Genomic DNA, 12510 nt, shown 5'->3' with positions numbered 1-12510 from the left:
TTATATATTTTTCTTCTCATATCTTTTTATATTTTTCTAAACCCTTATTTCAAAATACTCTCCTGCAACCCGCCTCACCCAATGTGATGTGGACCTGCTTTTTCTCTAAAGTTTTTCTTCCCCTCTTACTGGAATCTCTCCAACATAAACTAGCCAGCTAACGGTCATCAGCTAACCTTAGCTCGGAAAGCTCTCGCCAGTTTGTACAATGCGATTCAACCAGAGCATACCGGACCTATTTTTTCTCTCCATATCCCCGGATTCCTATCGCAAGCTCTGAACCTTCTCACCTTCCGACCTTCGCAGCTAACGCCCCCTGAATGCTAGCTGTCTAGAGCACAATGGACTGTTGGCTTACGAGGCCCATCGAATACATTCCGAAGTCACTAGCTAGCTGTCAGCTATCCTTTGCTAGCGGTCATCAGCTACCTTTATCCCGGACAACTCTCGCCAGTCTGTACAGCGTGACTCAAACCAGAGCTAGTCAGCCTTATTCTTCTCGATATCTCCGGATTCCTACCGCAAGCTCTGAACCAATTTTTTTTGTTATAAACATTTTTATTATGATATTTTTTCATATTTTTTTTCCACCTGGAATTATAACAGCTAACGACCCCTGAACGCACAGCCGCTAATCTGCAGTCTGCTAGCTATCTTAAGCACATTGGACTGCTGATTTAAGAGGCCCTTCGGACATATTTAAGAGGCCACTATACATATTTTGCCAATTGGCCTGGTTTACCACACGGAGCCCTGCTGATCCATCCACTGATGTAACTGCATGAGGGGGGCACAACAGACTTCCCTCCGTCGCGTCATCCCTCTAAGGCCTTTCTGTTAGCCTGCTAGCCCTGTGCTGCTTGAAGCCACGCACTGGACTTGTATGATCACCCGGCTATGCATGCCTTTCCCTAACGTCACCATGCCGTGTCGATTACTGTTCTGGTTTGTAACTATTGTTTTATTTCACTGTAGAGCCTCTAGCACTGCTCAACACGCCTTGGCTAACAATTTCGTTCCACCCCCCACACATGCAGTGACATCACCTTGTTTAAATGCTATTTCTAGAGACAATATCTCTTTCAATATCACTATATGCACAGGTTTACCCCCACTGTATTCACATCCTACTATACCTTTGTCTGTACATTATGCATTGAATATATTCTACCGTGCCCAGAAATCTGCTCCTTTTACTCTCTGTTCTGAACGTACTAGGCGTCCAGTTCTGTTAGCCTTTAGCCGTCCCCTTATCCTACTCCTCCTCTGTTCCTCCGGTGATGTAGAGGTTAATCCAGGCCCTGCAGTGTCTACCTCCACTCCTTCCCCCAGGCTCTCTAATTTTTTTACTTCTGCAACTGTAAAAGCCTTGGTTTCATGCATGTTAGCATTAGAAGCCTCCTCCCTAAGTTTGTTTTATTCACTGCCCTAGCACACTCCACAAATCCAGATGTCCTAGCCGTGTCTGAATCCTGGTTTAGGAAGACCACCAAAAACCTTGAAATTTCCATTCCTAACTATAACATTTTCCGACAAGATATAACTGCCAAAGGGGGCGGTGTTGCAATTTACTGCAAAGATAACCTGCAGAGTTCTGTCTTACTATCCAGGTCTGTACCCAAACAATTTGAGCTTCTATTTCAAAAAATGTATCTTTCCAGAAACAAGTCTCTCACCGTTGCCGCTTGTTATAGACCACCCTCTGCCTCCAGCTGTGCCCTCGACACCATATGTGATTTGATTGCCCCCCATCTATCTTCTGAGCTTGTGCTGCTAGGTGACCTAAACTGGGACATGCTTAACACCCCGGCCATCCTTCAATCTAAGCTTGATGCCCTCAATCTCACACAACTTATCAATGAACCTACCAGATATAACCCCAAATCCGTAAACACGAGCACCCTCATAGATATCATCCTAACTAACTCACCCTCCAAATACACCTCTGCTGTTTTCAACCAAGAGCTCAGTGATCACTGCCTCATTGCCTGCATCCGTAATGGGTCTGCGAGCAAACGACCACCCCTCATCACTGTCAAACGCTCCCTAAAACACTTCTGTGAGCAGGCCTTTCTAATCAACCTGGCCGGGGTATCCTGGAACGACATTGACCTCATCCCGACAGTAGAGGATGCCTGGTTATTCTTTAAAAGTGCCTTCCTCACCATCTTAAATAGGCATGCCCCATTTAAAAAAATGTAGAACCAGGAACAGATATAGCCCTTGGTTCACTCCAGACTTGTCTGCCCTTGACCAGCACAAAAACATCCTGTGGCGTTCTGCATTAGCATCGAATAGCCCCCGTGATATGCACCTTTTCAGCGAAGTTAGGAATCAATATACACAGGCAGTTAGGAAAGCTAAGGTTAGCTTTTTTAAACAGAAATTTGCATCCTGCAGTACAAACTCAAAAAAAGTTCTGGGACACTGTAAAGTCCATGGAGAATAAGAGCACCTCATTCCAGCTACCCACTGCTCTGAGGCTAGGAAACACTGTTACAACCGACAAATCCACTATAATTGAGAATATCAATAAGCATTTCTCTACGGCTGGCCATGCTTTCCACCTGGCTACCCCTACCCCGGTCAACTGCCCGGCACCCTCCACAGCAACCCGCCCAAACCCCCAACATTTCTCCTTCACCCATATCCAGATAGCTGATGTTCTGAAAGAGCTGCAAAATCTGGACCCCTACAAATCAGCCGGGCTAGACAATCTGGACCCTCTCTTTCTTAAATTATCTGCCGAAATTGTTGCAACCCCTATTACTAGCCTGTTCAACCTCTCTTTTGTATCGTCTGAGATTCCCAAAGATTGGAAACCTGCCAAGGTCATCCCCCTCTTCAAAGGGGGATACACTCTAGACCCAAACTGCTACAGACCTATATCTATCCTACCTTGCATCTCTAAGGTCTTCGAAAGCCAAGTTAACAAACAGATTACTGGCCATTTTGAATCACATCGTACCTTCTCCGCTATGCAATCTGGTTTCCGAGCTGGTCATGGGTGTACCTCAGCCACGCTCAAGGTCCTTAACGATATCATAACCGCGATCGATAAGAGACATTACTGTGCAGCTGTATTCATCGACCTGGCCAAGGCTTTCGACTCTGTCAATCACCACATTCTTATTGGCAGACTCAACAGCGTTGGTTTCGCAAATCATTGCCTCGCCTGGTTCACCAACTACTTCTCTGATAGAGCTCAGTGTGTCAAATCGAAGGGTCTGTTGTCCGGTCCACTGGCAGTCTCTATGGGTGTGCCACAGGGTTCAATTCTCGGGCCGACTCTCTTCTCTGTATACATCAATGATGTCGCTCTTGCTGCTGGTGATTCTCGAATCCACTTCTACACAGACGACAACATTCTGTATACTTCTGGCCCTTCTTTGGACACTGTGTTAACAAACCTCCAGACGAGCTTCAATGCCATACAACTCTCCTTCTGTGGCCTCCAACGGCACTTAAACGCAAATAAAATTAAATGCATGCTATTCAACCGATCATTGCCCGCACCTGCCCGCCCATCCAGCATCACTACTCTGGACGGCTCTGACTTAGAATACGTGGATAACTACAAATACCTAGGTGTCTGGCTAGACTGTAAACTCTCCTTCCAGACTCACATTAAGCATCTCCAATCAAAAATCAAAGCTTCCTTCACTCATGCTCCCAAACATACCCTCGTAAAATTGACCATCCTACCGATCCTCTACTTCGGCGATGTCATCTATAAAATAGCCTCCAACACTACTCAGCAAACTGGATGTAGTCTATCACAGTGCCATCCGTTTTGTCACCAAAGCCCCATATACTACCCAACACTGCAACAGGTACGCTCTCGTTGGCTGGCCCTCGCTTCATACTCGTCGCCAAACCCACTGGCTACGGGTTATCTACAAGTCTCTGTTAGGTAAAGCCCCGCCCTATCTCAGCTCGCTGGTCACCATAGCAGCACCCACTCGTAGCACACAGGTATATCTCACTAGTCACCCCCAAAGCCAATTCCTCCTTTGTTCGCCTTTCCTTCCAGTTCTCTGCTGCCACTGACTGGAACGAACTGCAAAAATCACTGAAGCTGGAGATTCCCATCTCCCTCAATAGCTTTAAGAACCATCTAACAGAGCAGCTCACATATCACTGCACCTGTTCATAGCCCATCTGTATACAGCCCATCTATCTACCTCATTCCCATACTGTATTTATTTATTTAGCTCCTTTTGCACCACATTATCTCTACTTGCACATCCATCTTTTGCACATCTACCAATCCAGTGTTTAATTGCCATATTGTAATTACTTCGCCACCATGGCCTATTTATTGCCTTAACTCCCTTATTTGACCTTATTTGCACTCACTGTATATAGACTTTTTTCCCTTTTGTTCTACTGTATTATTGACTGTATGTTTTGTTCATTCATTCCATGTGTAACTCTGTGTTGTTGTATGTGTCGAACTGCTATGCTTCATCTTGGCCAGGTCGCAGTTGCAAATGAGAACTTGTTCTTATTTAGCTTGCCTGGTTAAATAAAGGTGAAATAAAAAAATTAAAATTGTCAGTAGCTCAAGACTTCCTTAGATATAGTGCACCAGTTGTTATTTACAAAAATACATCATCCGCCGCCCCTTGTCTTACCAGACGCCGTTGTTCTATCCTGCCTGTAGAGCGTATAACCACCCAGCTGTATGTTGATAGTGTCTTTGTTCAGCCACGACTCCGTGAGGCATAAGATGTTACAATTTTGAATGTCCCGTTGGTAGCTTAATCTTACGCGTAGGTCCTCTATTTTATTCTCCAAAGATTGCACGTTTTCTAGCAGAATGGAAGGAAGTGGGCATTTATTCGATCGCCTACGAATTCTCAGAAGGCAGCCTGCCCTTTGGCCCCCTTTTCTCCGCCTCCTCTCCACGCAAATCACAGGGATCTGGGCCTGTTCTCGAGAAAGCAGTATATTGTTTGTGTCTGGCTCGTCAGACTCGTTAAAGGAAAAAAAGGATTCTGCCAGTCGGTGGTGAGTAATCGCAGTCCTGATGTCCAGAAGTTATTTTCGGTCATAAGAGACGGGAGCAGCAAAGTTGTACAAAATAAGTTTTAAAAAATTATGCAAATACATGAACAAAGAAACACAATCGGTTGGGGACCCAGAACTAACACCTGATGCCTAATGAAGGTTGTGATGAATCAGGTGTGTTAGTTAAAGCTGGGCTGGAACAAAAGCCTGTAGCTCTCCCAAGACCAGGGCTGATGGCTTGAGGTCCAGATCATGTCTTCCTTCACATGCTTCCTAATTTTTATTTATTTATTTCACCTTTTATTTAACCAGGTAGACTAGTTGAGAACAAGTTCTCATTTGCAACTGCGACCTGGCCAAGATAAAGCATAGCAGTGTGAACAGACAACAGAGTTACACATGGAGTAAATAATTAACAAGTGGGTGTTGCCATCGTGACCAGTGAACTGAGATAAGGCAGAGCTTTACCTAGCATGGACTTGTAGATGACCTGGAGCCAGTGGGTCTGGCGACGAATATGTAGCGAGGGCCAGCCGACTAGAGCATACAGGTCGCAGTGGTGGGTGGTACAAGGTGCTTTAGTAACAAAACGGATGGCACTGTGATAAACTGCATCCAGTTTGCTGAGTAGAGTATTGGAATCTATTTTGTAGATGACATCGCCGAAGTCGAGGATCGGTAGGATAGTCAGTTTTACTAGGGTAAGTTTGGCGGCGTGAGTGAAGGAGGCTTTGTTGCGGAATAGAAAGCCTACTCTAGATTTGATTTTAGATTGGAGATGTTTGATATGAGTCTGGAAGGAGAGTTTACAGTTTAGCCAGACACCTATGTACTTATAGATGTCCACATATTCTAGGTCGGAACCATCCAGGGTTGTGATGCTAGTCGGGCGTGCGGGTGCAGGCAGCGAACGGTTGAAAAGCATGCATTTGGTTTTTACTAGCATTTAAGAGCAGTTTGAGGCCACGGAAGGAGTGTTGTATGGCATTGAAACTTGTTTGGAGGTTAGATAGCACAGTGTCCAAGGACGGGCCGGAAGTATACAGAATGGTGTCGTCTGCGTAGAGGTGGATCAGGGAATCGCCCGCAGCAAGAGCAACATCATTAATATATACAGAGAAAAGAGTCGGCCCGAGAATTGAACCCTGTGGCACCCCCATAGAGACTGCCAGAGGACCGGACAGCATGCCCTCCGATTTGACACACTGAACTCTGTCTGCACAGTAGTTGGTAAACCAGGCAAGGCAGTCATCAAAAAAAACGATGCTACTGAGTCTGCCGATAAGAATATGGTGATTGACAGAGTCGAAAGCCTTGGCAAGGTCGATGAAGACGGCTGCACAGTACTGTCTTTTATAGATGGCGGTTATGATATCGTTTAGTACCTTGAGCGTGGCTGAGGTGCACCCGTGACCGGCTTGGAAACCAGATTGCACAGCGGAGAAGGTACGGTGGGATTCGAGATGGTCAGTGACCTGTTTGTTAACTTGGCTTTCGAAGCCTTTAGAAAGGTAGGGCAGGATGGATATAGGTCTGTAACAGTTTGGGTCTAGAGTGTCACCCCCTTTGAAGAGGGGGATGACTGCGGCAGCTTTCCAATCCTTGGGGATCTCAGATGATATGAAAGAGAGGTTGAACAGGTTGATAATAGGGGTTGCGACAATGGCGGCGGATAGTTTCAGAAATAGAGGGTCCAGATTGTCAAGCCCAGCTGATTTGTACGGGTCCAGGCTTTGCAGCTCTTTCAGAACATCTGCTATCTGGATTTGGGTAAAGGAGAACCTGGAGAGGCAGGGGCGAGTAGCTGCGGGGGGGGGGGGGGGGGGGGGGGGCTGTTGGCCGAGGTTGGAGTAGCCAAGAGGAAGGCATGGCCAGCCGTTGAAGTTTTCGATAATCATGGATTTATTGGTGGTGACCGTGTTACCTAGCCTCAGTGCAGTGGGCAGCTGGGAGGAGGTGCTCTTGTTCTCCATGGACTTTACAGTGTCCCAGAACCTTTTGGAGTTAGAGCTACAGGATGCAAATTTCTGCCTGAAGAAGCTGGCCTTTGCTTTCCTGACTGACTGCGTGTATTGGTTCCTGACTTCCCTGAACAGTTACATATCGCGGGGACTATTCGATGCTATTGCAGCCCGCCACAGGATGTTTTTGTGCTGGTCGAGGGCAGTCAGGTCTGGAGTGAACCAAGGGCTATATCTGTTCTTAGTTCTGCATTTTTTGAACGGAGCATGCTTATCTAAAATGGTGAGGAAGTTACTTTTAAAGAATGACCAGGCATCCAACTGACGGGATGAGGTCAATATCCTTCCAGGATACCCGGGCCAGGTCGATTAGAAAGGCCTGCTCACAGAAATGTTTTAGGGAGCGTTTGACAGTGATGAGGGGTGGTCGTTTGACTGCGGATCCGTAGCGGATACAGGCAATGAGGCAGTGATCACTGAGATCCTGGTTGAAGACAGCGGAGGTGTATTTGGAGGGCCAGTTGGTCAGGATGACGTCTATGAGGGTGCCCTTGTTTACAGATTTAGGGTTGTACCTGGTGGGTTCCTTGATGATTTGTGTGAGCTTGAGGGCATCTATCTTAGATTGTAGGACTGCCGGGGTGTTAAGCATATCCCAGTTTAGGTCACCTAACAGAACAAACTCTGAAGCTAGATGGGGGGCGATCAATTCACAAATGGTGGCCAGGGCACAGCTGGGAGCTGAGGGGGGTCTGTAGCTTATTTCTGGAGAGAGTATTTTTTTTTATTAGTAGTTCGAACTGTTTGGGTATGGACCTGGAAAGTATGACATTACTTTGCAGGCTATCGCTGCAGTAGACTGCAACTTCTCCCCCTTTGGCAGTTCTATCTTGATGGAAAATGTTATAGTTGGGTATGGAAATCTCTGAATTTTTGGTGGCCTTCCTGAGCCAGGATTCAGACACGGCAAGGACATCAGGGTTAGCAAATTGCTCTAAGAGCTGCAGCCACCAGAACAAGCAACTGAAACCAGTATAGACTACATGTTGAGACTGGGGCCTGCTGCCTGCCCCAAGTACAGGAGGGGGAGCTACTGCTCTTAACCAGCTGGCTGGACTGACTGACTGGTTGACTAGACTGTCTGCTGCAGATGGCTTTCTGCTTGGCTGACTAGCAGGGATTATTAGTTGGGATTGGGCCGTTTGTTGCTGAGGTGTCACCCGACAGTGCAGGATGAGGATCAAAGTGATTCAGATCTCCATCCTGTCCCAAAGCAATGAGTGTAGACTTGGCTTCCCTACTGGAAAGCTTGGTGGCCATGACCTACCACCTGGCTCTGTGTTCTGGGTTAATCTCTCTGTGAACCCTGGGTGGGGTTAACGGTTAGCCACAAGTTAACATTTGCAGTAGCATCCAGGCTAAACTCCCATCCGCCAAGCGTGAGCATTAGTGTCCAGGCTGCTCCTGAGTTCTGTCATCTGTGACAGACAGAGAGTTACTAGTGTGGGTAGAGGGAGGATTAAGTCTGTCCTTCTAAGGATGAACAGAAGGAATGTCTGCTTGGATAAGATGAATGGACATATGATGTGGTGAGATGAAGGATTGGAGGAGGATGAGGACATTCTGCAGGTCGCCTCTGTTATCCCCCTCCCCTTCCCTGTTTCTCTCCCCTTCTCTGTCATGTTGCTGCAGTGTAATGGGGTCGTTGAGGTATGTGTGGTGTGTGTTTAAAGGGCTGCTTTCTGCTGCAGTGAAAGGCTGCTGCTCTGCTATGTCTGCTGCTGGTGTGTCTGTCTGAGTGACTAGCCTCCCCTTCACCTGGTGGGTGCACATCTGAAGAGACTGGATAGGTAAAAATTATATGTCGAGGAGCCCTCTGGAAGGTTAGGTGAGGCTATCGCAATATTGATTACACCTATCCAGTCTCATTCAGATTTACAAACGCTAGACTAGGGGGAGTTGGGAAAATGATATCATCCACAGAGAGTTGAGGAGACGTTGCAGCAGGATCCTGGAGGCTAGTCCCATAGGCCAGGGGTTCTCAAACCTCTCCTTGTGGGACCCTCAGCCGTTCTATGTATTTGAACTATTCCACAGCTATAGCACACCTGATTTTATTTTTATTTTTATAGCACAACTAATCATCAAGCCCTTGACTAGGTGAAGCTGATTAGTTCAGGGCTTCAACAAAATTGTGAAATGTCTGGGGGTCCCCATGGAGAGGTTTGACAACCACTGCCATTGGCAACCCTGTCTTTGTGTATGCACTCTGTCTGTTGCCCCGTTAGACCATCCATTGGATCAGTTTCACGTTATACTTTTTAAGCAGACGTTTGTCAGCCTGGAGGAACCAGACGTGTGTGTCTTTCGTGTAAAATGCTGAACCTTTGTCATATAGGAACAAAGTTGCATGGAAACCCTCCAACCATGACTCTCTCTCTCTCTCTGTGTCTCTCTCTGTGTGTCTCTCTGTGTCTCTCTCTGTGTGTCTCTCTCTCTCTCTCTGTGTCTCTGTGTCTCTCTCTCTCTCTCTCTCTCTCTCTCTCTCTCTCTCTCTCTCTCTCTGTCTCTCTCTCTGTCTGTCTCTCTGTCTCTGTCTCTCTCTCTCTGTTTTTCTCTCTCTTGTCTATGTCACTCTCTCTGTCACTCTCTCTGTCTCTCTCTCTCTCTGCAGCATTTTCAACTGGCTTTGATTGACTCCAACCCCTGCACTTTGTCCAAAGCTGAAAGTAAGTAACATTACACCCCCATTTCTCTCTCTGCATGCACAAACAGCATTCCTCTCCTGTTTGGTACCATCACTGAAACCCCAATTCATTACCTCTCTCTCCTGTTCTCTCCCAGCATGTTGAGTTAGGTAGGCGAGCTGATGTGTTGCTGGATTATTAAATATGACATTGTCAAGTTGACCATTTCTCAGTATTAACCACATAAAGGAAAGGCCACAGAATGCCGGCTGGATATTTTTATAATTTGATTATTTCCTCCCAGTTGTCATGCCATTTCCCCACAGCCCGTTTGCCTGAGCCGGGGGTTGTCAAGGAGACACGCGCACGCACTCACACACACTCCGAATGCCTGCCTAAGACTGGGTTGCCTAGGAGACAGCATTAGGGGGGGATCGGCATAAAGTACCTCGGCAGAGCTGAGACTCTGACACACACTTACATGTTTCACACACACACACACACACACACACACACACACACACACACACACACACACACACACACACACACACACACACACACACACACACACACACACACCACACACACACAGGGGACCTAACCTCCCCCTCTCCCATCTGTAACCACACACCATGCAGACTACTTTGGTCTGCACCCATCTTTTCCCCACAGGGATACAGAAAACAGTACATGGATTAATTTGCTATAGCTCTCTGTAAAAACATGTTTTTCTTCAATCATGAATTTCTACCAGTTGTTGCTGTAGCTTCTGTTTTGGTTGCATCACTAGGGAAAATGTGAGAGAGCACCCTATGTAAGTGATTATTCTCCTGTCCTGTGTATCAGTTTATATCTCTCGCTCTCTCTTTTTCTATTCACAGTTCAGTTCCACATCGCTCATTTATATGAGATTCAGGTAAGAAATCCATCCTTATTCCCTCCTCTTCTCTAGTGCTGGTAGTAAAGGCTGCACTGCTGTAGCAGCCAGGTTTTTACCTCAAGTGCTACATATTGGTGGTGGGTCGGTTGAGTATGCCCCATAAAATGAATGGCTTCTTTCTCCTTAGTAATTATAAATCTATATATTTCTATTAGGGATGCACCGATATTACTTTTTTGGCCGATACAAATACCCAATATTTCCCTTGCCCAAAAAAACTATACCGATATTTTAAAATGTTGCGCCTTTTAAGCATTCTAGTACAGTTAAATAGTTCACACACACACGGACCAAAAAAGTAATTTTGTTGGCATTTACGTATGTCCCCATTACCAGTAAAAATAATCTAAACCTATTTATTTCACTTACTTGCTGTGCTGTAGAGGTCGACCGACTCTGATTTTTCCATGTCGATACTGATTGGAGGACCAAAAAAAGCCAATTACGATTAATATATATAATTTTAATAATGACAATTACAACAATACTGAATGAACAATGAACACTTATTTTAACTTAATAAAATCAATTTAGTCTCAAATAAATAATGAAACATGTTCAATTGGTTTAAATAATGCAAAAACACAGTGTTGGAGAAGAAAGTAAAAGTGCAATCTGTGCCATGTAAATTGGTTTAAATTTGTAGACCTACACCAGGCTGGGAAGAGTGAATCTGCAATAGGTAAGCAGCTTGGTTTGAAGAAATCAACTGTGGGAGCAATTATTAGGAAATAGAAGACATACAAGACCACTGATAATCTCCCTCGATCTGGGGCTCCACGCAAGACCTCACCCCGTGGGGTCAAAATGATCACAAGAACGGTGAGCAAAAATTGCAGAACCACACGGGGGGACCTAGTGAATGACCTGCAGAGAGCAGGTAACAAAGCCTACCATCAGTAACACACTACGCCGCCAGGGACTCAAATCCTGCAGTGCCAGACGTGTCCCCCTGCTTAAGCCAGTACATGTCCAGGCCCGTCTGAAGTTTGCTAGAGAGCATTTGGATGATCCAGAAGAAGATTGGGAGAATGTCATATGGTCAGATGAAACCAAAATATAACTTTTTGGTAAAAACTCAACTCGTCGTGTTTGGAGGACAAAGAATGCTAAGTTGCATCCAAAGAACACCATACCTACTGTGAAGCATGGGGGTGGAAACTTTTTCTGCAAAGGGACCAGGATGACTGATCCGTGTAAAGGAAGGAATGAATGGGGCCATGTATCGTGAGATTTTGAGTGAAAACCTCCTTCCATCAGCAAGGGCATTGAAGATGAAACGTGGCTGGGTCTTTCAGCATGACAATGATCCCAAACACACCGCCCGGGCTACGAAGGAGTGGCTTCGTAAGAAGCATTTCAAGGTCCTGGAGTGGCCTAACCAGTCTCCAGATCTCAACCCCATAGAAAATCTTTGGAGGGAGTTGAAAGTCCGTGTTGCCCAGCAACAGCCCCAAAACATCACTGCTCTAGAGGAGATCTGCATGGAGGAATGGGCCAAAATACGAGCAACAGTGTGTGAAAACCGTGTGAAGACTTACAGAAAACGTTTGACCTCTGTTATACCCTTTGTTGGCAATGACAAAGTATGGAGAAACTTTTGTTATTGACCAAATACTTATTTTCCATCATAATTTGCAAATAAATTCATAAAAAATCCTATGTGATTTTCTGGATTTGTTTCCCCCTCATTTTGTCTGTCATAGTTGAAGTGTACCTATGATGAAAATTACAGGCCTCATCTTTTTAAGTGGGAGAACTTGCACAATTGGTGGCTGACTAAATACTTTTTTGCCCCACTGTATGTATGAGGCTAGTGAGATAAGCTGCAGCATCAGCAATGTCTTTTCAAAAGGAGACAACTCACAAATGCGGAAATTCTGGAGAATTTTTTAATGACAATGGG

At 45.7% G+C, this 12510-nt stretch overlaps 1 protein-coding gene across 4 annotated transcripts in view; it reads left to right on the top strand.

The window, feature by feature from the left end:
- The window catches only part of LOC109871091 (lysine (K)-specific demethylase 6A), an 85289-nt gene that overhangs the window by 41783 nt on the left and 30996 nt on the right, over positions 1–12510 (top strand). For all 4 annotated transcript variants that reach the window (XM_020461919.2, XM_020461921.2, XM_020461920.2 and 1 more), the window contains 2 exons: positions 9649–9703; positions 10546–10580. In XM_020461919.2, the coding sequence (XP_020317508.1) occupies positions 9649–9703; positions 10546–10580 (90 nt within the window). The remainder of the gene's footprint in view (positions 1–9648; positions 9704–10545; positions 10581–12510) is intronic.

This window comes from Oncorhynchus kisutch, linkage group LG26, assembly GCF_002021735.2.
Source record: "Oncorhynchus kisutch isolate 150728-3 linkage group LG26, Okis_V2, whole genome shotgun sequence".
NCBI classification, from domain to species: Eukaryota; Metazoa; Chordata; class Actinopteri; order Salmoniformes; family Salmonidae; genus Oncorhynchus; species Oncorhynchus kisutch.
This window is presented reverse-complemented; position numbering and strand designations above follow the sequence as displayed.